The sequence below is a fragment of the Salvelinus fontinalis genome, chromosome 12, assembly GCF_029448725.1.
Source record: "Salvelinus fontinalis isolate EN_2023a chromosome 12, ASM2944872v1, whole genome shotgun sequence".
NCBI lineage: Eukaryota > Metazoa > Chordata > Actinopteri > Salmoniformes > Salmonidae > Salvelinus > Salvelinus fontinalis.
Window position 1 is genome coordinate 2363773 of NC_074676.1, and position 24030 is coordinate 2387802.

Genomic DNA, 24030 nt, shown 5'->3' on the forward strand with positions numbered 1-24030 from the left:
AAAGGCACATGACAGCCCACTTGGAGTTTGCAAAAAGCACCTAAAGGACTCTTAGACCATGAGCGGTACTCTGGTCTGATGAAACCAACATTGATCTCTTTGGCCTGAAGGAAACCTGGCACCATCCCTACGGTGAAGCATGGTGGTGGCAGCATCATGCTGTGGGGATGTTTTTCAGCAGCAGGGACTGGGAGACAAGTCAGGATCGAGGGAAAGATGAATGAAGCAAAGTACAGAGAGATGCTTGATGATAACCTGCTAGAAGGTTCACATTGCAACAGGAAAATTACCTGTTGCACACAGCCAAGACAATGCAGGAGTGGCTTCGGCACAAGTCTGTGAATGTCCTTGAGTGGCCCAGCCAGATCCCGATCAAACATTTCTGGAGAGACCTGAAAATAGCTGTGCAGCGACACTCCCAATCCAAACTGACAGAGCTTGAGAGGATCTGCAGAGAAGAAAGAATGGACGAAAATCTCCAAATACAGGTGTTCCAACTATGTAGTGTCATACATAAAGCTATTGCGGTGACCGTATTACCGCCACACCGCTGGTCACGAGTCATGAAGGCAGTCAAGTTCCACGTGACCGTTCAGTCACAGTAGTTAGGCTTTTCCAAGCTCCGATGCTGCTGATGGACATTAGTAGCCTACCAAACTTGCTTACTGCCTGGTACTCAACACTCTATTGTCATGCTAATCACTCTGACATCAATGCAAATGTATTTGAAAATCTAATCAAACACTTCATGAGAGCCCATTAGCTTATGTTGCGCAACATTTCTCTAGGCTATGCAATTGCGCGAGAAAACAGAGTGATGGCCTCTACTAAAAGAGGAGGATCCCATCAGCTTTCTATTAGGCTTGGCCTATTATACTTATTTCTTAACTTTCCTAATATTAAGCACATTGCTTCTCTTTACAACAGGAGTATAGCATACCTGGCTGGGATCAAAGTGAACCACAGGAAAAGCGTCCTCCATTCGCTATTTAAGTGCATAGATTACACGTTTTTTCCCCGCTAAATTAAAACAAATTTCTCACATAAACTAAATAATATATGTAAAGACAAAATTAATCAATAGTAGTCTGATGGGTGAAAATATTACCCTATCACTTCTAAATGATATATTATCACTTGTGAGGGATGCCCAGCATAAGAAACCTTTCTTTTGAAACTTTTTTTAGTCGCACACCTCATGTAGCCTAGCCCATAGGCCTATATGTTTTGATAAGGTTTGTATCACAACTTAAGTGGCAAAATAACTTATTAAAATGAAGCACATTCATCTGTTTTACAATGGGTTTTGAGCCTAACTGGCATACATAAGCTCTGCGTGAGTTTCAAGTTTGGGAAGATCATTTTCATCGTAGAACTGCACCTTTATAATAAAAGCATTACATGCATAATTGCATTTGCTGTCACTTTTGACAATGATATTTTCCCGCTAATGGAACATTAACGCTTATAGCCTACTGCCATGTGGGCATTGCTGTGCTTATAATGTGAAGAAATAGCCTAATCGTTTTTCAACATTTTAAGCTAAACGTTCTGATCTGTTGCGTCAGCCACATTGCATAAAAATAATTTATGCTAGTGGTTGTATTAATTGTGTATCTATTGCACCCCACAACTGTTTGGAATATGTATTTCTCGCACAGAATAGACTAGGTTAACTTAACTATGGAGGATAGTAGATTGACATAGGCTAGTGCTTTTGCTGTTTGTTAGGCCTACTCATCTTGTTGGCTGACAAAGTAAATGTGGACAGTTTTCCAGTAACTTCAATATGCACCTCGGAATTGGATAAGGACGTGCGCGGTTGCGTCTCCGATGTGTCCGTCTTCACTTGTAGCCTGTGAGAAAGACTCGATCACGTGATGGAGAGCCATGGGAGTGAGAGGTGCTTCGGAGCGTGCACCACTCAGTGAGAAGGGCACAATGCAGCACCCCTGGCCAAGAGCGCAACAGCCACTGGACGCAAAAGGCATACATTTTTTTTAGGATGCATTACGGCCACACAAAGAGGATGCCGCCGTGAAATTCAATCCATTATCAAGTGCTTGTCAAATTGTGAATGCAAGACGGATGAAGTGTGTACAGCAGAGCTCATGCCTTTCAAGATACTTTTTTCGAATCATCATTAATCGCGTCTTGCAACCTTACAATGTATTAGAAATCAAAACATATTACCCAAAATTTATACAACAGCTAAAGTTACATTAATAACTCTAAATGAAGCATATAGGAGTAACTTTTTCTTTGTTAACCGCACTCCCTCAAATAGTTTGGAGAAGTAGTTATATTTTATTCAGCTTTGTTCAATTGTATTCTTTGGACGGCAAGTAGCCTAGTGGTTAGAGCGTTGGACTAGTAACCGAAAGGTTGCAAGATCGAATCCCCGAGTTGACAAGGTAAAAATATGTTGTTTTTGCGGGGGGGTCCCCGCGCCCCCTCTGCTGACAGGGTACACCCCACAGTTTGGGAACCACTGGTGTATAGAATCATTGTACCATCCAAACCGCTATGAAATATATTTTCCATTACCAAAAATATTGTATTTTCAGCTGTTTGAAGTGGAGTACAAAATGGAAAGTAAAAGATGGCAAAACTAAACTTAAGATCGGGAAGAGAAGGAATAGCGCACATAGAACAGATCTACCCCTTCTTAGACTTGCTTTCAATGAGAATGACAGATCTATAACTCACATTTCTATGTGAATTTGGTCAGTCCCCCAAAACGTTACATATTGCCGCTTGAAGTACCCATTATTTCCCCTAGAACTGTCTCAAATCCGACCAATAACAATCATATTCCACCTATTCACTAGTGATGGTGGAACAAATCTATACAGTTACATATCAGGATATTGTTTTGGTTGATGTATCGTTTTGGCAATATCAAAATATTATTTTTGCTAAAATAGGGAGCCAATTTTGTTTTCTCATGACTCTCTCTTGTCCCTCTGCAGCAGACATATGGTGAGCAATATGTTTAGCCTATGGAATCGCAGTACAGTCACAGTATTGAATCGCAATACATATAGAATTGTGAGAATCGCAAAAAATATCAAATCGGCACCTAAGTATTGTGATCATATCGTGAGGTCGATCCCTGGCAATTCCCAGCCCTACTATTCACTGTAGAAGCACCATAAAACTACCGATACATTTTTCAATGGCTTTTAAATGACTGACATTATAAAGCCATTCAATTATTCGAAACAGCATGAAAAGGTTAGATCAGATGGAGCATAGACATTTTATTTGTTTTTATTTTTTATTTTTTTCTCCAATGACCCCTTGCTTTCCAGTACGACATAATCTGTTCTTGACTTGTTCGCTTGTTGATGTTTGTTTGTGTTCTCTATTTGTTCCTTAGATGGTGTTTAACGTGGTGTACCCCATGGCTCCGGACCAGCGGCGGCACGTCAGCATCAATTCAGCCAGATGGCTTCCAGACCCGGGGATGGGCCTGGCCTACGGGACCAACAAAGGGGACTTGGTCATCTGCAGGCCCGTGTGAGTAGTGTTCCTGTCTGTCCATTGTAACGCTTATACCTGATAGACTGGACCCTATCGGGACGGTGCATGAGTGAATTGTTTGCTTTGTTGTCATCAATATACACTTTGTGTGCAAAGGTGTATTCCCGGTATCTTGAGTTCAGGGCAGTCCTTACCACCACCTCCAACGCTGACGTCATTTGGATTAATTTGGTCTCTGATTTTATTATTCTAATAGCCAGTAGAAACAGGAACCCTCCAGATTGGAGAGGGTCAATTATTTGTCTGTAATGAGGTCATTGTCTGTGATGATTACATTAAGGAATCTCTCCTCATTAGAGAGATCTGATTATGACGACATCGTCTGTGCCAATGAATAATGCTGTCTGTTCTCCAGGTTGTACCGGAGTGACGGAGAGAGCCCGGCCGAAGCGAGCACCGAGCCCATATTCACAGTCAACAACAGCGGTGGTGGAACCAGCAGGACCCGCGGTACAGATAGACCAGGGTGAGGAGTCTAGGACCAAAGAGATGTTGTCACCTCTTTCTCTTACATGTCCTCTCTGGCCTGCTCACTGTGTTCACTGAACGGTGTCAAATTCCAGAAACTTTCCCAAAATTCCAGAAATCCTTCAACTTAAAAAATGTGGGATTTTGGTGAAGTTTCTGGAATTTGCAACTCTAAACTGTGTAGAGTATCCATCCATCAGGTCATATCAATCTTCTCTGTGGTGTTTGCCCACTCCAAGGGCCCCCAGTCGCTCCAGCTGGAGACTTGACAGAGACATGGGTCTGATGAACGCCATTGGCCTCCAGCCCCGACACCCCGCCCCCTCGGTGACCTCACAGGGCACTCAGACGCACATGGTGCAGCTGCAGAACGCCGAGACGCAGACAGAGATGGACCTCTACGGGCCCAGCACCTCCCATGCTGCTGCTTATGGTAGGAGGAGACTTCATTGTTTCCCTGTGTGAAAACAAAACACTGAGATCCAATCAGACCCATGCTCAATGACACATTGCCTTTTAATTAATATTCAGCAGTACAATTATTATTTAGTATTTTACACAGATGTTAACCATCAACACATTTCTGTCCCATCTAATTTACTGTGCAGTTTAGTGTTGCAATTTTGTTTTGTTGAGGAAATGTTAGTGTATCAATTATTTCTCTCTCACTACTAATCTCAGTAGAAGCCCGTCAAGAGGTCCCGTCCACAAGCCGTGAGACTCAGGGAGGTCTGGAGCAGCCACAAACCAGGCGGACCGAGGCCAGTACCATGGGGGACTCTTCAACAGAAGCCGGCACCTCCACAGCCAACACCGGTAATCCTCCCAGTCCCACCTACTACTCTCCCTTTTAGAATGCCTAAAGACCCCTCTTGTTGTACGTTCTTACATGGTTTTAAAGCAGTCTTTCCCCTAGTTATATCTTCAGACAGGGTGGCATCAAAAATCAATTGAAGGGTAGGAGAAATGCTTTTACAGCTGGTATAAGTATTCACCCCCCTTGAAATTCTATTACATTTTAATCCCACTTTGTAAATCTATTTGTCATTTTTTGTCAACAGTCTACACAAAATGTTCTGTAATGTCAAAGCGGAAGAAACGTTTTTTTTTTTTTTTAAGATTTATAGATTTGACTTTTTCCACATATTTCCCACACCCCATAATGACAAAGGAAAAACAGATTTTTTAAAGACATTTTTGCAAATGTATTAAGAATAAAAACAAGGACATTCACAGACTTGTGCCGAAGCTACTCCTGCATTGTCTTGGCTGTGCTTAGGGTCGTTATCCTGTTGGAAGGTGAACCTTCGCCCCAGTCTGAGGTCCTGAGCGCTCTGGAGCAGGTTTTAATCTAGGATCTCTCTGTACTTTGCTCCGTTCATCTTCCCCTCGATCCTGACTAGTCTCCCAGTCCCTGCCACTGAAAAAATCCCCACAGCATGATGCTGCCACCACCTTGCTTCACCGTAGGGATAGTGCCAGGTTCCCTCCAGACGTGACGTTTCATTAGACCAGAGAATCTTGTTTCTCATGGTCTGTCCTTTAGGTGCTTTTTTGGCAAACTCCAAGTGGGCTGTCATGTGCCTTTTTTACTGATTAGTGGCTTCCGTCTGGCCACTTTACCATAAAGGCCTGATTGTTGGAATGCTGCAGAGATGGTTGTCCTTCTGGAAGGTTCTCCAATCTCTGGAGCTCTGTCAGAGTAACCATCGGGTTCTTGGTCAAATGGGCGTCCTAGGGAAAAACGGAGAACACCCTTATTTTCGTGAGTCTCAACTTTCCATAGAGGGGGTCATAGTGTGTAGCCCAAACCGTTCTGACGCTACAGAAGAAGTTGGCAGAGGAGGCTGTACCAACTTCAGACGAGTCTTGTGAGGCTTGTAAGTGTGTCCTAGAGCAAAACGGAGAACAGAGAGTCTCCGCTTTCAATAGAGTTGTTTGTCGGGCAATCCATTCGGATGCTACAGGCGTTTTCGTGAGTAGACCGAATTTAGGGATATCTCATGGTCTGACAAACAACTCTAGCTCTGCCACCTTTCATAGCAGATGTGGAAGGGCGATATTGGCGGATGCGGTGGATTGAGACGCAACCCATGCAACAAAACATCTCTCGCTTAAACAGACTGATTTTGATGGGGATTTGTTTATGTTAATTAGATTTACGCGGGGGCGCGACCATTGTAGTCCAAGGGTTCAAGCAGATTTAAGTTAAAACTGTAACTTGGCCACTCAGGAACATTCACTGTCTTCTTGGTAAGCAACTCCAGTGTAGATTTGATTGTTGTCCTGCTGAAAGGTGAATTCCTCTCCCAGTGTCTGGTGTAAAGCAGACTGAAGGTTTTTCTGTGGGATTTTGCCTGTGCTTAGCTCCGTCAGTTTCTTTTTATCCTGAAAAACTTTGCCGATATCAGGCGTACCCATACCATGATGCAGCCACCACCATACTTGAAAATAAGGAGGCAGTTACTCAGTGATGTGTTGTGTTGGATTTTCCTCAAACATAAGGCTTTGCATTTAGGTCAAAAACTGTATTCCTTTGCTGTGTTTTTTTGCAGTATTACTTTAGAATCAGTGATACATTTGAAGTAATATGTGATAATTTTGGTATAAAACATAAATTAGATTACATCATATGTGATAACGCTGCAAGTATGAAAAAGCCCTTCACAGTTTGTTTCCCTAAAGCAAGCAATGATCATGATGATGTGGATAACCCCAGCCTATGGGAAGAATTTGGTGAAGAGTACAATGCTGATGTTGAAGCTATCCAAACCAACTGCAGGCAACAGATCTTACATTGCTTTGCCCATTCATTACAACTGGTGATTAGAGATGGACTAAAGGAAACAACAATGATACACAGTATGATGGCTAAGGTAACTAAACTTTGCAGCTTACTACATACTACCTGTGGTCTGAAAGAAGCATTTGAAGCTGAGTTTGGAGTCAATAGTAGTGTCCCTGCTGCTGTGTCTACCAGATTGAATTCTATCCTCCGGCTTGTTAAAGCAATCACCAATCTGAATCAACAAAGCCTCAATACTCTACTTGAGGCCCAAGGACACAAGGAGCTCTGCTTATCACCAAGGGAATGAAGCCAGCTATTGGACCCTTTTGTCCAGGCCACAAACCTTACTCAGGGGGAGAATGTGGTGACTCTCAGTGCTGCCCTTCCTTGTGTACTGTCACTCAACTATCATCTGCAAAGTATACTGAGCACAAGTCGTCAGTCTAGTAAAAGCATTGCAGCAGTCACTCAAACGCCGATTCCAGGGGGTGTTTGTGAATGTCAGAATGGAGCACTCGGATTAACAGGCAACAAAACTTCCATTTGGTGACAATGTATACATAATGGCTGCACAGCTGGACCCATCTTTCTGCCTGTTCTGGCTTGATCATGATGTCCTCATTCCACATGAAGATAAAGCTGAATTGAAGGAGAGTCTGATTGGTAGGTACAATGTCACCATGTCACTTGCATTCAAATGATTTTTTCTTTCATGTATAATATATACTGTTATTTTCTCGATCATATACATAATTTAATGACATTTTTTCAGACCTTGTTTTGGCTGAGGCACGGAAAGTCACCGTTACGGAGAGCAGTAGTGGAGAAGAAGAACAGCCACCTGCCAAAACCTCCAGAATGTTCTCTGGCTACCGCAACAAGCAACAAGAAAGGAGACATAAAATAATCTGTCAGAGCAGAGATTATTCGCTACATTCAAGTATCTTCTGTAGAAAATGAAGTTGATTGCTTGGATTTTTGGAGAATCCATGCAAAAGTCTTTCGAAGGCTCAAGCAGGTAGCAATGACAGCGTTGGCTGTGCCTGCCACCAGTGTCCCAGTGGGGAGAGTTTTTAGTCATGCGCCCTCATCGTGCCGGGGTCAGTGCAAGAACGCTAAAAAACTTGACCTTTCTGAAATGTAACCTGCCTGCAACAGAAATGTTCTCTGTCTTAGGGCACAGGATGTCATTTGCTACTTTTTACAGGAAATTGTATTTCTGTTAAGTGTCCAGGTCACTAAGTATATTTTAGGGATAAAGGTAATTACTTTTAATGTATAGGACACTTTAGTAGTGCAGTTGTTGAACAGTTGTCAGTCATTTTGGTTTACATTCATATTTGTTATTTATCTTCCCTCACCTACAGATTTTCTGTTTGTGTGACACAATGAAGTGAAATATAGACAAAATGTCTGCCACAAAATACCATGCACTTTAAAATGTTATGTTTGATTTTTTTTCATATCCGGAACAATTACTTTTATTAATGTAAACTGTCTACATTTTAAAAGGAAATGTATTTTGATTTAAATAGTGTCTGATGTGCTTTCTTTCATACAAGTATGGACTAATGACCAAGGGAGTCTCTTCAAAAATGTACAAGGTTTATAGACCTAACCCACAGCAGGCAGAAAGCCATTGCCAAAAGGGACTTGAGACTTGACTTCTACTTGGCCCTAAAAGACTTGACTTGACTTGGACTCTACCTCAAAGACCTGTGAACGTCTCTGGACCTTACAGATGTATGTAAGACAGGGGTAGTCATTATTTCACACAGTGAGTCTACAACTTATGTGATTTGTTAAGCCACATTTTACTCCTGAACTAATTTAGGCAACAAATATATTTTAGTACATTTCTATTAATTTCTTAAAATGTGTCGAATTTTCTTTTGAGTATTTTGTCTAGATCATGATAAAAAAAAACGAAAGAGTAAATATATTTCTTTCCCACTTTGGAAAAATACTGTGTATGGTCATTATGACAGCAAATGGTAAAATGCTCAAGAAGGGGGGGTTTAACTGTCGGTTTCGCAGAGGAGGGAATCAGTGAAAGGTATATCCTCCGTTATATGGGTAGAAGGCTGGACTGGGTCTCCTTTACGCTAAAAGGTCCAGTCATTAACTTCCTCCCCGGGGCCAATTAAGTTGCCATTACATGGTGTGGCAAGTCGCCAGTAAAAAATCTATCAGCAGCTTGAAAGAGTTCATTATCATCGCTTAAATGATAATAAACTCCTCCCTCCTCTATCCAGGCGAGGCTCCAGAGTATGCCCCGGGAGAGGACGCCCTGGCGCGGATCCGCCGGCTCATCGCTGAGGGCGGCATGACGGCGGTGGTCCAGCGGGAGCAGAGCACCACCATGGCCTCCATGGGCGGCTTCGGCAACAACATTATCGTCAGCCATCGCATCCACCGCGGCTCCCAGACCCGGACCGGCGCCGCAGCCTGGCGGCCCAGCAACAGTGACCCCAACCTGCCCGTCCCCGGCCACTCTACAGCCTCCATTTCCACCTCCTCCGCATGCCCCCTCACTATCACCCAGCCACAGCCTTCCCAGACCTTGCATCTCAGCCTGGAGAACTCGTCCGCTCCCACAGAACCAGGCCCGGTGTGGGGGCTGCCCTTTGTCTCCCAACCACAACCCCCCAGCCTTGCTTCAGGTGCGGGGGCCGGGCTCTCAGTGGCCATGGACATCGACAACGTGTTTGAAGTAGCCAGCCGAATGGACAATTCTGAGCCAGGCCCCTCTTCCTCCCTGATCTTCTCCTCATCCTCCTCCTCTCGCAGGTCCTACCCTCCCAGCAGTGGCACAAACGGCAACGATAACAACAGCAGCAGCAGAGATAGTTACCCAGGTGACCCTTACAGCAGGTAGAGTGTGATTTGACCATTATTGCCCAGGAGTGGGAGAGAATCCCCCAGAGCAGACAGTGGGTGACTGATGCTAGTGACGATGCTTTGGGCCAAGAGAAGGTGTATCAGGAACCCTAATGGAACTCAGTGTGGCCCTGTCTAACAGGTGCGCTTCTCCTCAAAGCCTTATCTCACAATAAATGGGTTCTCAGACTCTGCAGAGTCTCCAGCCCCGAACAGAAGGGACATGAGCCCCCCCCCCATCAGCTTCAGTGGCATTGTGGCCCCCTCTGCATTGGTGTGCACTTACATTTGCACTTAAAATGGACCTTAGCTGTATGATCATTCCATGTCAGAAAGGGCTTTTACTTGAATTGTGAGTTTTTTTCAGTCCTCTTCGCATAGGCGTGACCGATAGACAAGGTTACTCCATTCAAAGTGCCATGTAAGGGTAATTATAAAGAACAACAAAAAAAACTGTGTAGTGTTCTGGTGCCATGTGATTTAAATTGACATGAAATAGTGTGTTTGCTATATTTTGAAGCCTCTTTTTTTTGGGACCATGTTATCGGACGTGTATTTGTAATGTGATGATAATGCATAGAGGGGAAATAATCATATCGTTGTATGAATCATGATATGATGTGTGCGGCATGACTAAAGCCATGCCTTTCAAGAGAGAATCTGCAGCTGCCTGCTTTCATTATAGATCGACTATGTCAGAGGGGTCCCCACAAAAGGATCATGGTCATATTACCCATGAGTCCCCAAGTGTACAGCATCTGATTCGATGGTACAAGACTAAGCCCCTTATTGCTTCATGTTCAAACAGGATACAGTGGATTTATACAAACTGGTGGATGTGATGTTTCAATGTCTAGTCAATCATTTCTGACTGTATTGATACTGTAGTATTGTTCTACTGCATGTTTTCAATAATGCTGCGTCGTTTCTGAAGAAGAATGGGGACGCCATCGGTACAAAAGTATTGTGAAATATGGACAAATCGGCATTGAGGGAGGGAAAGAGTGTTGGGGGGAATTAACTCGCACACCTGTTTGGGGAGAGTTAGCCAGCTCTCTAGACAGGCTTGTGTCACGCTAAGAGGCAGCACTGTCATTCCTCTTCTGTTGTACTACAGTGACTGGGTTTGGTGCCAAGAGGCGTGCAGTGAGGCCTGGGTCAGGACTTCTTTACCATCTGGTCCCTGATCACCCATCCCACAAACATCCACCTCCCCCCCCCTAAATATGTGATGTACACCAAGACCTGACCCAGAGCCCCCTGTCGCCTGCACTCACCACTGGTGCTCCGGGGACACCGTGAGAGCCGAGAAGTTACCACTAGGATTCAGTGAAACAAACCTGACTGTTGACATGTTACGCCCAGTGACCCTTCCCACAAAGACTCTGAGGAGGAGCGAGCAGGGGGCTAGCTGGATTGGCTCAGCTGTAGCTGTCTGTCGACAGGGGGAGGGTCTTCACTGAGCTTCTTTTCAGTTAAATCCGCAGCACAAACACACCCAGTGCTTAGGAAGCACTGAGGTGGAGCTGTTCCGTGTGTGTATGCTTGTCTCTGTGTATGCGTGTGCAGTTGTAAGTGTGTGTGTGGGGGTGGTGTATGTTTATTGGCTCCGCAAAATGTAGGCATTCTGCAGCGGAAAAACAGGAGAGCAAGTTTGCCTTTTGCCTATAACCGTGGGTGGGTGGGTGGGCCAGAAGGCTTGTATATGTAGCATCTCTTAGTCAAAGTTACTTTGCCCTGATGGTGTGGTTTGTCACTTGGGGTACGTCGGGGTGAGAGAGCTTTCGATTATAATCTCAATCAGCCCCGTGCTGAACCAGGAAATGGATCAAAAAAACAACTTGAATTATCGATTACCATTTAGATCGAGTTTTGTACTGTAATGTCTTCAGGGGTGTGCCTGGCCTATTGTGACAGGCAGAGTGTCCTTAGCATATCATTTCACTAAAGCCCCCCTGACCACGTCGGGTGCTTACAGACAAGAAAAATAAATGCCCTGCACAGTAACTTTTATTTTTAAAAACCCATAATGCTTAGCTATTTACATTTGAATCGCTTTGTAGGGTTATTATATTGTTAGACCTCTGAGTAGAGAGAGAAAGAGTGAATGGAGCGAGTGCCCCGATTGGTTGTTTTTTGAGCTGTGCAGCGAGTCCTGAGTGTGACTCCAAGCAAGCTGTTTACTGCATGTGTGAAAACGGCTACAACTGTCTTGCCTGGCAGGTGAAAAAGAAACAAACTATCTGAAGGGTCCTCCTGGCTTTACTTGATGAATGAAGATTTAAAAAATGGTTTGTGGGCTGTTCATGTGTCTGCTTTGTGTGAAAGAGCTCCGTCTCCCATATGTCCCTCACCCTGAATGATACACACACTGTAGGTCCACAACTACACTTTTAACAATGCAAATCAATGGTATACAAACTCTCACCTTATATTACAAAAACTTCTATATCAAACTATCAAGTTTGTTCACTTCTTTGACTTTTCTGTGATGTAATTAAAAAGAGATTTGTTGACATAAAGATGAAAAATGTAACAATTATGTTCTGTGAAGAGATGGCAATCTTATTGGTTCTTAATGGAAAGCTACAGCTACTATAAATTGTGTACAGTTGCTATGACCTGCGGTATTGACCACCTTAAAGGCCCAAAGCAGCTGTTTTTATACCCGTTTCTAGGTAACAATTTTGTACCTTACTGTAATAGATTTCCATTAAAAAGGGCAAAAATAGCTTTATAGCAAAAAACTATTTCTCAAGCAAGAATTTTGCAAGGACTGTCTGGGAATGGTGGGAGGGGACAACTGAAAACCTGATGTTATTGGCAGAGAGGTTTGAATTTTTTTTGTAATTGGCATATTGAAGCTGCAATATGTAACTTTTTGGGCGATCCAACTAAATTCACATAGAAATGTGAGTTATAGATCTGTCTTTCTCATTTAAAGCAAGTCTACGAAGCGGTATATCTGTTCTATGTGTTCAATTTTTATGCTTCCTGGGTCTTATACTTTTGGTTTTGTACACCAGCTTCAAACAGATGAAAATACAATATTTCTGCTTATTGAAAATATATTTTACAGTGGTTTATATGGTACAATGATTCTCTACACTATGCATTGCTTGTTTTTCCACATACATTGATATGGCAAACTGTTAGAATTTTTGCAACCAGGAAATGGCACAGCGATTTCTGCATCTTGCACCTTTAACCAATTTACTGCATGGCGATGTCACCATTGAAAGTCGAAATTCCCGCCCATGCAAACCTGCTCATTAGAAGGTCCTGTGTAGATTGTGTTTTCAACCAGCAACTATCAAGAAATAACACTGATAAAAAAAAAATATATATACTTTTCCGGTGTTAGTTTTACTATATGATACAAAACACAGGAAAAATAGAATTTGGACGGCACTGGGCCTTAAAGTAACCAAATGTCATCTATACGGTTATTGTATGCGTTACCAGCAGTGAACAAATCCTATTCTTAAGGTGAAATATAATTGGTTTTCTACATATATGCAAATAACAGTGGTTTGAGTTCTGTGGAATGGAATAAATAAATGGTATTTAACATAGTGGTAGTATAAACTAATTGGATACATGACACTGCATTTAGACACTAATGCTTTGTCAAACAAATCATACTCCAGACTCCCAATATTACATAGGTGTTTTTGAATGTTTAGTATAAGTTGGGAATATTGCAGATTCATCTTAACAAGTGGAGTTGTCCCTCTGTACTTACTTGTGTTTGGCAGGTAATTAATTTAATTAATAGAGATCCAAGAATGGATCCTTGTGGAACACCACGTTTGATCTCAAGAGGGGGGAGTTTATTCCTTTTAAAGTGACAGGTATGCGTTCTTCCTTTTAAGAATGCAGATAATGGTCCCCGTGTACTTATTTGGTTTTATATTATGAATGTCATGTTTTACACTCCATATTCTTTGTTACGGCACTTGTGGGGACACCTGTGGTATGCGGTATGTGTGAAACATACAGATACAACACACAGTTTTGCACACTGGTACAATATATTTTGCTTGACAGTGATCACAGCATTGTCCCAATCATGTTTAATGTCATCCTTGGTTTTTATGAATTTATATCTTTCACTACTTTGCCCCTTTAGGGCCACCACATTTCACTGTGTCTGAGCTGTTTGTGAGCCTTATTTTGTTGTGATATTTTTTAAACCATGTGAGGCAGAGTCTTTGGCAAAACGGTTTAGTTCATTTGAGGGAGAGCGGTAGAGGTTTTGCTCAGTGCCTGTATGGTTCACACTAGTTACTGCCACTACTTATTCTAAATCTACTAAAACTCTTGGCGCTAGTATGTAGCCAAACAGTCACTTGTTGATTATACTAATCAATTACAAATGATTGGTGTTGTTGCTTCCTTTGTTAGTGTCCAATAGTCTCTGGTCTAGCCTCATGCTATTCTTCCTATGTTTGGAAGGTTGATTTTCTATAGATTTGAATGTAGTGGATTTTTTGCCCGACACATTTCTGTTATATATTACACCTGTGGTGCTTCAGTCAGCTACTTGTTCAACTGCTTTCACAGAAGACCTATGCTGCATATTAAAACGAGGAACAAACTAGGGCTGTTTGAAAAAGCAGTATCACACATGACTTCAGTATGAAACTGTCCAGGGGGCTAATGTGTAGGGTGTGTTGCTGTGTCACAATACTTTAAAAACATACTTTCCTTATCCTCTTTCATGACCACTGACCAGTGAAAGGACTCAATAGGTTTTCACTATACTGCTGTGCTCTCATCTATCGAGTCCTCGGGTCAGTAGTGGTGAAGAAAAGGATACCAGGTAAGGTATTTACAGTATGTGTATGACTTGGGATATAGTCTTGACTGCTATGTCTCTTCCCCCTAAACTGTTATATCAACGGTCTCACATGTTTTAGAGTGCTGATGTGATAAGGATGTTCTGTTCTTTTAAGATAAATTAAGATTCTAGAAAAAAATCCAACAAGTTCTATATCATTTATAGGAACACCAAAGATCCTATGTAATGTTGACGATGAAAAAAGGCAAATAAACAATAAGAAACTTCACAAAGGTGTTGTTATTAAGGGGTTGTGATACTTGGTTTGTACCATTTCACGGATCTATAGATTGAGTTTATTAGTAATTATACAATGGGTGGGTCTAATGCTGATTGGTTAAAACCGCATTTCAGCCTGTGTCTATTCCACAAATTGCCACCGGCTAAATCTAACTGACTGCAATCCACTGTCTCATCAGCCCAGCCAATTTAGAAACTTGATTTCCACTATAAAAAGCATCTAGACATTATCTAATTTATTTTAGACTAACGTTTAGTTTTCAACAGCGGAGATTTGTATAAACCTTGCTGTCTGTGTCTCCGACATTTGCAACATTGTTTCAATATTCCTCCTGCTGTCCCATGGTAATGAACGTGTCGGGACGAGACAGACAGGCAGGCAGCGTTTCTCAACCTGTCGAAATAATGAATCAGCTGGCATCATTTTTATGGATATATACAAAAGAATGTAAATTGAAAAAGGTCAAACGAAACGCAGCTAATTTGCAGTCTTTTCAGCTTCAGTTTGAAGTGATTGTGTGTTGTTGGCTAGCTCCTCTGAACAACAGTGTCCTGACGAGTGAGCACATTTAGAACGAATGAATGACTGGGTCACGTCCATAGATACAGAACAAAAAGACTGAACGTCTGGGTCAACCCTATGTTTGTGTTGGGACTATATCTTGTGGAAGGATGAAATACTATGAATAAATGAGTCAAAATAATGTTTTTAATGAAAATATTAAAATAATGATTGACTTATGTGGGTAACCCGTTATATAAACGTGAAAATGCCCTCGAAGACGGTTTTTGGAGGATATATTTGCACGGTGGCCCTCGAATTCATCGTGGGTCTAACAACACCCGTGCCAATATATCCTCCAAACACCGGCTTCGAGGGCATTATCACTTAAATACATGTACATCCATGATGTCATACCCATTGATGTTATTTGTAGTTTTAAACTTGATAGATTCAAGTGGTTTTCCACAAAAGTGGAGGTAATTTTATACAGAAGCTATCCACTGAAGGTGGGGCTGAAATTCATATCACAGGCTGCACTTGAAGAAACCGAAAACATTTGTACAGTCACTGTAGTATTATTCAATCTGTCAAATGTAAAGCCTTTTAAATCAGCAGTTTCACAAAAAGTGCTGTTACAGTGACCTGGTCTAGACCCTCAAAAAGCAAGTAGAAGCAGAGATACAGTGACCAGGAAAAACTCCCTAGAAGGAAGAAACCTAGAAATGGCTCTGACGGAAGTCCTATCCTTTTTTTAAACATTTTTTTTATTTTTTTTTGGCCTATCCTTTTTTCATCAAAGGTCAAGAGATCTGTGACGTCACTAGTGGTTGCCAGTTTTTTACTGCGAGGAGACGTGAGTGGACCTAATTGATAACATCAGATATGGGGCATCTGGTAGACCACGTGACGTCTCAGAGAATGATGCTATTGCTTTGTTGAAATCGCTTGTGGATTGGTTATAAAGATGATTGTGGACAGAGTCTGGGATGTAACTGAAGGTTGAGTGATTTTTTTTGTTTGGACTGGATATCTGCTTGAATCATGCAATATGAATGGTACACATTACACTAAAGATTTGGAGAGACTTCCTTCTAATTTTTGTGTTAAGTTTATCAATTAATTCCTGTCAAATATATAACTCATGTACAAACAGTATGACAACTTCTAGTGCAAGGTTTATTTTTCCTTCTGCCAGTTCATTAGAATTCCCCTTTAGCAATGCATGTGAATAAACACATTAGCTTTTGTTATAGATTTACGTATTACCATAGTCTAAAAATACGGTGTATATTTTATGCAATTCCTTTCCTTTCTATTAATTATTATTGATTGATGAATTAATAACAGAAGTTGTTGCTTTGTGAAAATTTTGGATGGGCTATACATGGTGTCCAAAACTGAAAAGAGGACATTGTAAACATTTATTATAAATTATTATAAACCGGGTAGTTTGAGTCCTGGATGCTTATTTGCTGAAACAGCATTCCAGCCGTGTGTATATCAGACAATATACCACAGGTATGATGCAAAAATACTTATTTCCTGTTCTATTACAATAGCATTAAGGCAGGTACCTCTGGGGTTTGTGGTATATGGCAAATATACAACGGCTAAGGGCTGTATCCAGGCACTCCGCTTTGCGTCGCGCTAAGAACAGCCCGTTCCCCATTCCCCGGACCACTTACCTAGTGAGATAGAGCAAGACTGCAGATATCCAACCAAACGGGATGAGAACAGCTCAGTCAAGCTCTATGCATAATGGCTTCAATAGTCAGCCCAGCAAAGCGTTTTCCCATTTCCCTGCTTCAGTAAAACCCAAGCAAAGAGGAGGAGACCGATAGTAGCAGAAAGTGACAGACTCTCCTGGCCTTCCTACAGCATCATGGCCAGCATTGGCACCTACTGTTACTTCTGCAAACCCAACACAGTTTGGACCATGGGCTACTGGCTGTGTTATATCAATAGCACCATTAACCCAGCATGTTTCGCACTCAAAGACCTTTAAGAATCTGCAGCGGTGCCTCCCGGGTGGCGCAGTGGTCTAGGGCACTGCATCGCAGTGCTAACTGCGCCACCAGAGTCTCTGGGTTCGCGCCCAGGCTCTGTCGCAGCCGGCCGCGACCGGGAGGTCCGTGGGGCGACGCACAATTGGCATAGCGTCGTCCGGGGTAGGGAGGGTTTGGCCGGTAGGGATATCCTTGTCTCATCGCGCTCTAGCGACTCCTGTGGGGGCCGGGCGCAGTGCGCGCCAGCCAAGGGGGCCAGGTACACGGTGTTTCCTCCGACACATTGGTGCGGCTGGCTTCCGGGTTGGAGGCGCGCTGTGTTAAGAAGCAGTACGGCTGGTTGGGTTGTGCTTCGGAGGACGCATGGCTTTCGACCTTCGTCTCTCCCGAGCCCGTACGGGAGTTGTAGCGAAGAGACAAGGTAGTAATTACTAGCGATTGGACACCACGAAAAATTGGGGAGAAAATGGGATAAAAATTATAAAAAATAAAAAATAAAAAAAGAATCTGCTGCGGTGTCACAAGTGTTTGACTGAGGATTTTTTAAATGTTAACTTTATTTAACTAGGAAAGTCAGTTAAGAATTCATTCTTATTTACAATGACAGCCTACCAGGGAACAGTGGGTTAACTGCCTTGTTCAGGGGGAGAACAACACGTTTTTACCTTGTCAGCTCGGGGATTTGATCCAGCAACCTTTTGGTTACCGGCCCAATGCTCTAACCACTAGGCTACTACATTATAACACTTTGCAGAATATTTCATTATTTGAGGAAGACCGAAATGGACTATTGAGGTAATTGTCAATTTGTAAAATAGTATTTTATAGAACATATATTATAGAAAATCATACAAAACTAATCAAAGCGGCACATTAGTTTCAATTATGGTCATTTTCCAAGTTATCTCATATATTGATGTGCAAACTAAGCAAATATTTCTACTCACTGTATATTGTTGTTAAAATAATGTGCCTTATTTTTCAGATAATAATTCTGTCTGCCTTCTGCTTATGTCTGTGATAATGTAATATTGTACCTACGATCAAATCAAATGTATTTATATAGCCCTTCTTACATCAGCTGATATCTCAAAGTGCTGTACGAGGTACTGTCATTTCCTAAAAAACAAAAAATATATTTTTTTTATTACTGACACTAGATATTTTTATGTTCACTGAAATCACTACAAAGGCCTGCATTAGATCGAATGTCGATGGGACATGTTGAGAAGAAATAGGCTACAGGTAAGCTGTTATGGTTAACACTAGAAAAGCCTGTGACGTAGAGTTCACAGTCGAAAGACCGAAATAAATTGGTTTCAGATTTCACATCCTACGTCACACCGTGGGGACCAGGGCTATCGTACAATTCATGCCATTTTGATCTATGGTGTCCACAGATCGATTTATACACAACAGGGCACTTTATATCTAAGAGGTTTTAATCAAGGTTGGGGTCAATTCAAAATGTGAAGTTTCAATAACTTTTCAATTAAGGAGCTACGGCCAGGTTAAGGGTTAGTGTTCAGGTTAGATTTTCGGGTTAAGGTTAGGGTAAGGGTTAGGAGTTAGGGAGAATAGATTTTTGAATGGGACTGAATGGTGTGTCTTCTCAAGGTTAGCTATACAATACTGTGTGTGTGTGTAAAAAAAAAACACGTTTTAATTGTCCCATGCTTCGTAAACAACAGGTGTATACTAACAGTGAAATGTGTACTTAAGAGGACTGGCCACCCCTCATAGCCTGGTTCCTCTCTAGGTTTCTTCCTAGGTTTTTGGCCTTTCTAGGGAGTTTTTCCTAGCCACTGTGCTTCTACACCTGCATTGCTTGCTGTTTGAAGTTTTAGGCTGGGTTTCTGTACAGCACTTTGAGATATCAGCTGATGTAAGAAGGGCTATATAAATACATTTGATTTGATTTGATATTCATATACCATATCAGGACTCCAATATGTTATGGGTACCAGACCCTAAGGACTCTATGCCTCACAGCCCTCCTTTCTACTCCCCCCCAAGCAAGCCCCCCGACACCCCCTACATGTACACATCATGAGGATGTGTTTGATGGGGTGGTCAGTACTCTTTTTGTGGACACCATCAAGGCCTCTGCAGCCACACTTTTAGATGTGGTGATTGGAGAGTATATAAGAGAAAAATGCCCCGGTTGTGAGATTTATCACCCCAGCCAGCGACAACATCCTTGTTTATATGACCCACCCAAGTACTTCTTCTTCAACCACTTTGAGGAACTGGTGAAAGGACTGTGGTCCGGCCATTTTATAACATCGATGGTCAGAGCCGTGGAGTCTATGGGTCTTGTGCCATCTATTCCTAGGGTTTATGGTGCAACAGAGGCTTTCCTACATGAACTGAAGGAGGCGATCTTCATCCATGAGAAACTCAAAGTAATCAGGCAAGCATTAGTGGACGACAACAAATACCAGGAAGTTTTGGTGGCTGATGTGGTGACTTTCTGGCTCAATAAACCCCAAGAAAACAAGTAACATTATCTAATGTTTTAAGTTAGATATAAAGCAATGGGTAACTATCTGCATACTATGTTAGAGAGAATAAATACATTTTGTCTTTTGAGAAAAAAGTGGACAATGTATCGCTCTACACATCCAACAATACAGGGGTTAATGCAGAGTGTGTGTTAAAAATGGAACAAATCATGAGTCGTGTAAGACATACGGGGAAGGCTCTACACTGGTCACAACAGGTATCACGTCTTGTGGATGATTCTGAAGAACTAGAAACATCCTTGTCTAAGATTTTAGTTCATTTGTTTGAACCATCATTTAATTGTAACATGTATCATATGTTTTGTTTATATACTTATATAACGGATGTATGCGTTTTAAAAATTCAGAGATATAAGCCTGTAAATGTAAACCAAGTAATACCATGTATTGCATGCATGGGTCATTGATAAAACGGGCACTAATATCTTGCTACGTATCCTGAATTGTCTGGATACTGTGGTGTACAGCAGGTCAGCCACCAGGGGGAGACTCGTCGAGGCCCGGTGACAGACTGAGTATACATCACGAGGCGATGGCTTCATCTGCTGGACGTGCCAGGTCTCGACGGGCTCTCCTGCCAGGATTAATTGGGGCTGATTGGGAGTCGGTGAGAAATCAAGGGCTGATTGCTCACCAGCTGTACAAGTCCCATAAAGCTGCCAGAAGGGCAGCACACAGGGAAGAGACGGTATAGTTAGGGACAGTTCCAGAGGTAACAGGAGTGAGTTCAGTTGTTGATCCCCACAGGACACAGCAAGACCTGGAGCCCAGAAGACGGTATCCTGGAGAGGGTCTCTTGGGGGAGACCTATTCTTTTCTTTTTATTTAAATAAACACCCTTGAAACTGAGCTAATCCTACTCTGTCCTTGTCTGATCTGTGTAAACGTTTTGACCTAACCCCCTGGTCTGCCACAATACGTAATACTTAAAAAGGTATGCAAAAATAAAATTCAAAAATTTAAATGTTCTCGTTATTTGAAATGGGCTCATTAATGTTACTGTACAGCAGAGAGGCAAGAAGGATGGCGGAGCAGATGATGAAAAACATTTATTATACCCCCTCTAACCCAGGGTCTTATGGGGGGGAAGGAGAGGTTCCAGAGAGCTATAGCTGAAGAAACAGGTAGCAGGTTATGCGATGCTCAAGTGAATGAATGGCTAGCAGAGCAGGATGCTTACACTCTGCATAAACCTGTGCGAAAACAATTTCCTCAAAATAGCGTTTTTTTCTACTCATCCCTTGTCCCAGTTTCAGGCAGATCTATGTGACATGCAGGCACTTGCTGATAAAATGATGGAAATCAATACATGCTAACGGTTATAGACATTTTCTCTAAAATAGCATTTGTAAGAGTCTTAAATAAGAGCGGCGCAGAGGTGACCCGGGCCTTTGACTCTATCTTGGAGGAAGGAGGAGCACCCAAGAAAGTGCAGACTGACGGCGGTAAAGAATTTTTTAATAGTACTTTTCAGAAAATCATGAAGAAGCACAATATCATACATTTTGCTACAGTTTCGGATTTGAAAGCTTCAGTTGACCGCTTGAACAGGACTTTGAAGGAGAGGATGTGGAAATACTTTACGGCTCACAACACCCATAGATATGTGGATATATTTCAAGATTTAGTAAAGGGTTATAACTACAGCTACCATAAGAGTATAGTACGTATGAAACCCTCCAAGGTCTCTTCTGAAAACTCTTTTTAAGTCTTTAAAAATATGTATGTTTTCCCCCTTCGGCGTAAGAATAAAATAGATTTTAAATTCATAGTGGGTGACTTGGTACGTATATATCCAAGTTGAGGGGTGTTTTCGACAAAAAATATGAGCAAGGTTACAGCGATGGGCTGTTCACACCTCCATTCGAGTGTACACGGGAGTGCATCATGGAGCACAGTGGATTTTACCTGACTCTCCCCAGTAATGCGTCTGCAGATATATATAGGAATAACAAAAGTTTGAATTATACAACCAATTTTCCAAAGCCAATGGAGTTATCAGAGGCCTGGGAAGTTGAGATTTGTCTACCTCCTTCGTCATCTTCTAATGTCACAGCTAGCCAATGTTCACCAGGCATGTGTTTAGGATGGGTGTTGAAAATAAACATGGCCGGTCGATCCTTCCATTTCTCAATAGGTAGTTCATCACAAGCCCATACTCCACAAAATAAAAAATAAAAAATATCATCTGAAAATGAGCCACCTGGAGCAAATGGACAGAAGAGAAAATATAAGTAAATCAGAGGAGGGGGGTCAGTCAGCACCAGGTCCAGGGAAGAAAGGGAACAGCAACAAGGGTAATCTTCCTCTTCCATTTCAGCATGCCTCCAACTCCCTTGATTATGCACACCGCACATCTGAAAAGCTGTGGTCAACTTGGCAATAAAGCAAGGGAAGGTATTCAAAATAGGACGAGACAAGTTCCATTAAGGTCTCTGGAGGGAGCAGGCAAGGTGACCAATGTACGCTCCGAGTACTACGGCAGTATTTCCCTCCACTCAAATGGAATAACCAGGGTTCTTACAATTCAGGCTCCTCCATCGGAAACGGTGAAGCTGTCCATAATATTAATCCAATAGTACAGAGCCAGAGGTGGATGGAAGTATGAAATCCTTGGACAGACCAATGATATCGAACCTGACTGCGACTTTAAGACGAGTGTCCGTGCGATTTTACCTCTCGTCGCAGAGGGAATATAAATGAAAACCCTCCACATGTTGTAAGTTGAATCTGAATGACGTGGTTTTGTGGCTATTCAATCAATGGCTTGAAAAGTCACACAAATAGAATCCTATAATGTACTCCCTTTTAGCCTGAACTTCTCCAATATGTAATACTGATGTCTAAATGTGTAACAGATAGCTCTTTAGGAATGTGGGAAAGGGCTATTAAATATCCACAATGTGATATAATGTGTTGCGCTGAAGTGGTATACGACATAAAAAGATGGCATGAAGCCTTAATTTGCTCAAGAAAAGACTTCCGCCATTTCTATCTGGTTTCTACTATGTGACTGTACGGTAAACAGTTGTATTTCACCAGTGGTAATACTGTAATTGACAATGGATAATGGAGTAAAGGGTTTATATCACTGTGAGAGCTGTAAGATGCAAGGCATGTAATTACACAGCTCATAACATTTTCACCCGTTTTTATAGTTTACAAAATATTTTTTGTTGTGGCGTGCTTTCATAGAAGTTGATTATTATTATTTAGCAAATGATCAAAAGCTGCTAAATGACTGATGTTAATTTAGCATGTATTACTTAATATAAATGAGAACTGATCATTTGTAACTGAATTCACGTTCACTGTAATTTTCGTCCTTTTTCCCCCCCATTCTACCTTTATCCTTTCAGGGAGGAGGGCTTTGCCTTTTTTCAAGTATTCTAAAGTCTTCCAAAATGTATGTCTACATGTTGTACAAATCAGGTTCAATAAAGTGTTTTCCCCTATAATTAACATAGAAGAGACCTGGCCGGGTGGTGCCAGAATAACAACCTATCCCTCAACGTAACCAAGACTAAGGAGATGATTGTGGACTACAGGAAAAGGAGCACCGAGCACGCCCCAATTCTCATCGACGGGGCTGTAGTGGAGCAGGTTGAGAGCTTCAAGTTCCTTGGTGTCCACATCAACAACAAACTACAATGGTCCAAACACACCAAGACAGTCGTGAAGAGGGCACGACAAAGCCTATTCCCCCTCAGGAAACTAAAAAGATTTGGAATGGGTCCTGAGATCCTCAAAAGGTTTGACAGCTGCAACATCGAGAGCATCCTGACTGGTTGCATCACTGCCTGGTACGGCAATTGCTCGGCCTCTGACTGCAAGGCACTACAGAGGGTAGTGCATACGGCCCAGTACATCACTGGGGCAAAGCTGCCTGCCATCCAGGACCTCTACACCAGGCGTGTCAGAGGAAGGCCCAAAAAATTGTCAAAGACCCCAGCCACCCCAGTCATAGACTGTTCTTTCTACTACCGCATGGCAAGCGGTACCGGAGTGCCAAGTCTAGGACAGAAAGGCTTCTCAACAGTTTTTGCCCCCAAGCCATAAGACTCCTGAACAGGTAATCAAATGGCTACCCGGACTATTTGCATTGTGTGCCCCCCCAACCCCTCCCCAAACCCTCTTTTTACGTTGCTGCTACTCTCTGTTTATCATATATGCATAGTCACTTTAACTATACATTCATGTACATACTACCTGTATTGGGCCGACCAACC

The 24030-nt window shown here is 42.2% G+C and overlaps 1 protein-coding gene across 4 annotated transcripts in view; it reads left to right on the forward strand.

Moving 5' to 3' along the window:
- The window catches only part of LOC129866615 (activating molecule in BECN1-regulated autophagy protein 1B-like), a 111078-nt gene that overhangs the window by 24220 nt on the left and 62828 nt on the right, over nt 1-24030 (forward strand). For 2 of the 4 annotated variants that reach the window (XR_008761498.1, XR_008761499.1), the window contains exons 14-17: nt 3383-3522; nt 3902-4012; nt 4254-4447; nt 4696-4830. Coding sequence is in view for 2 of the 4 variants with exons in the window: in XM_055939371.1 (XP_055795346.1) it covers nt 3383-3522; nt 3902-4012; nt 4254-4447; nt 4696-4830; nt 9058-9680 (1203 nt within the window). In the remaining 2 variants the exon portion in view is untranslated. Of the gene's footprint in view, nt 1-3382; nt 3523-3901; nt 4013-4253; nt 4448-4695; nt 4831-9057; nt 13254-24030 lie in introns of those variants that run through there. The other 2 variants (XM_055939371.1, XM_055939372.1) reach the window with 2 other exon arrangements.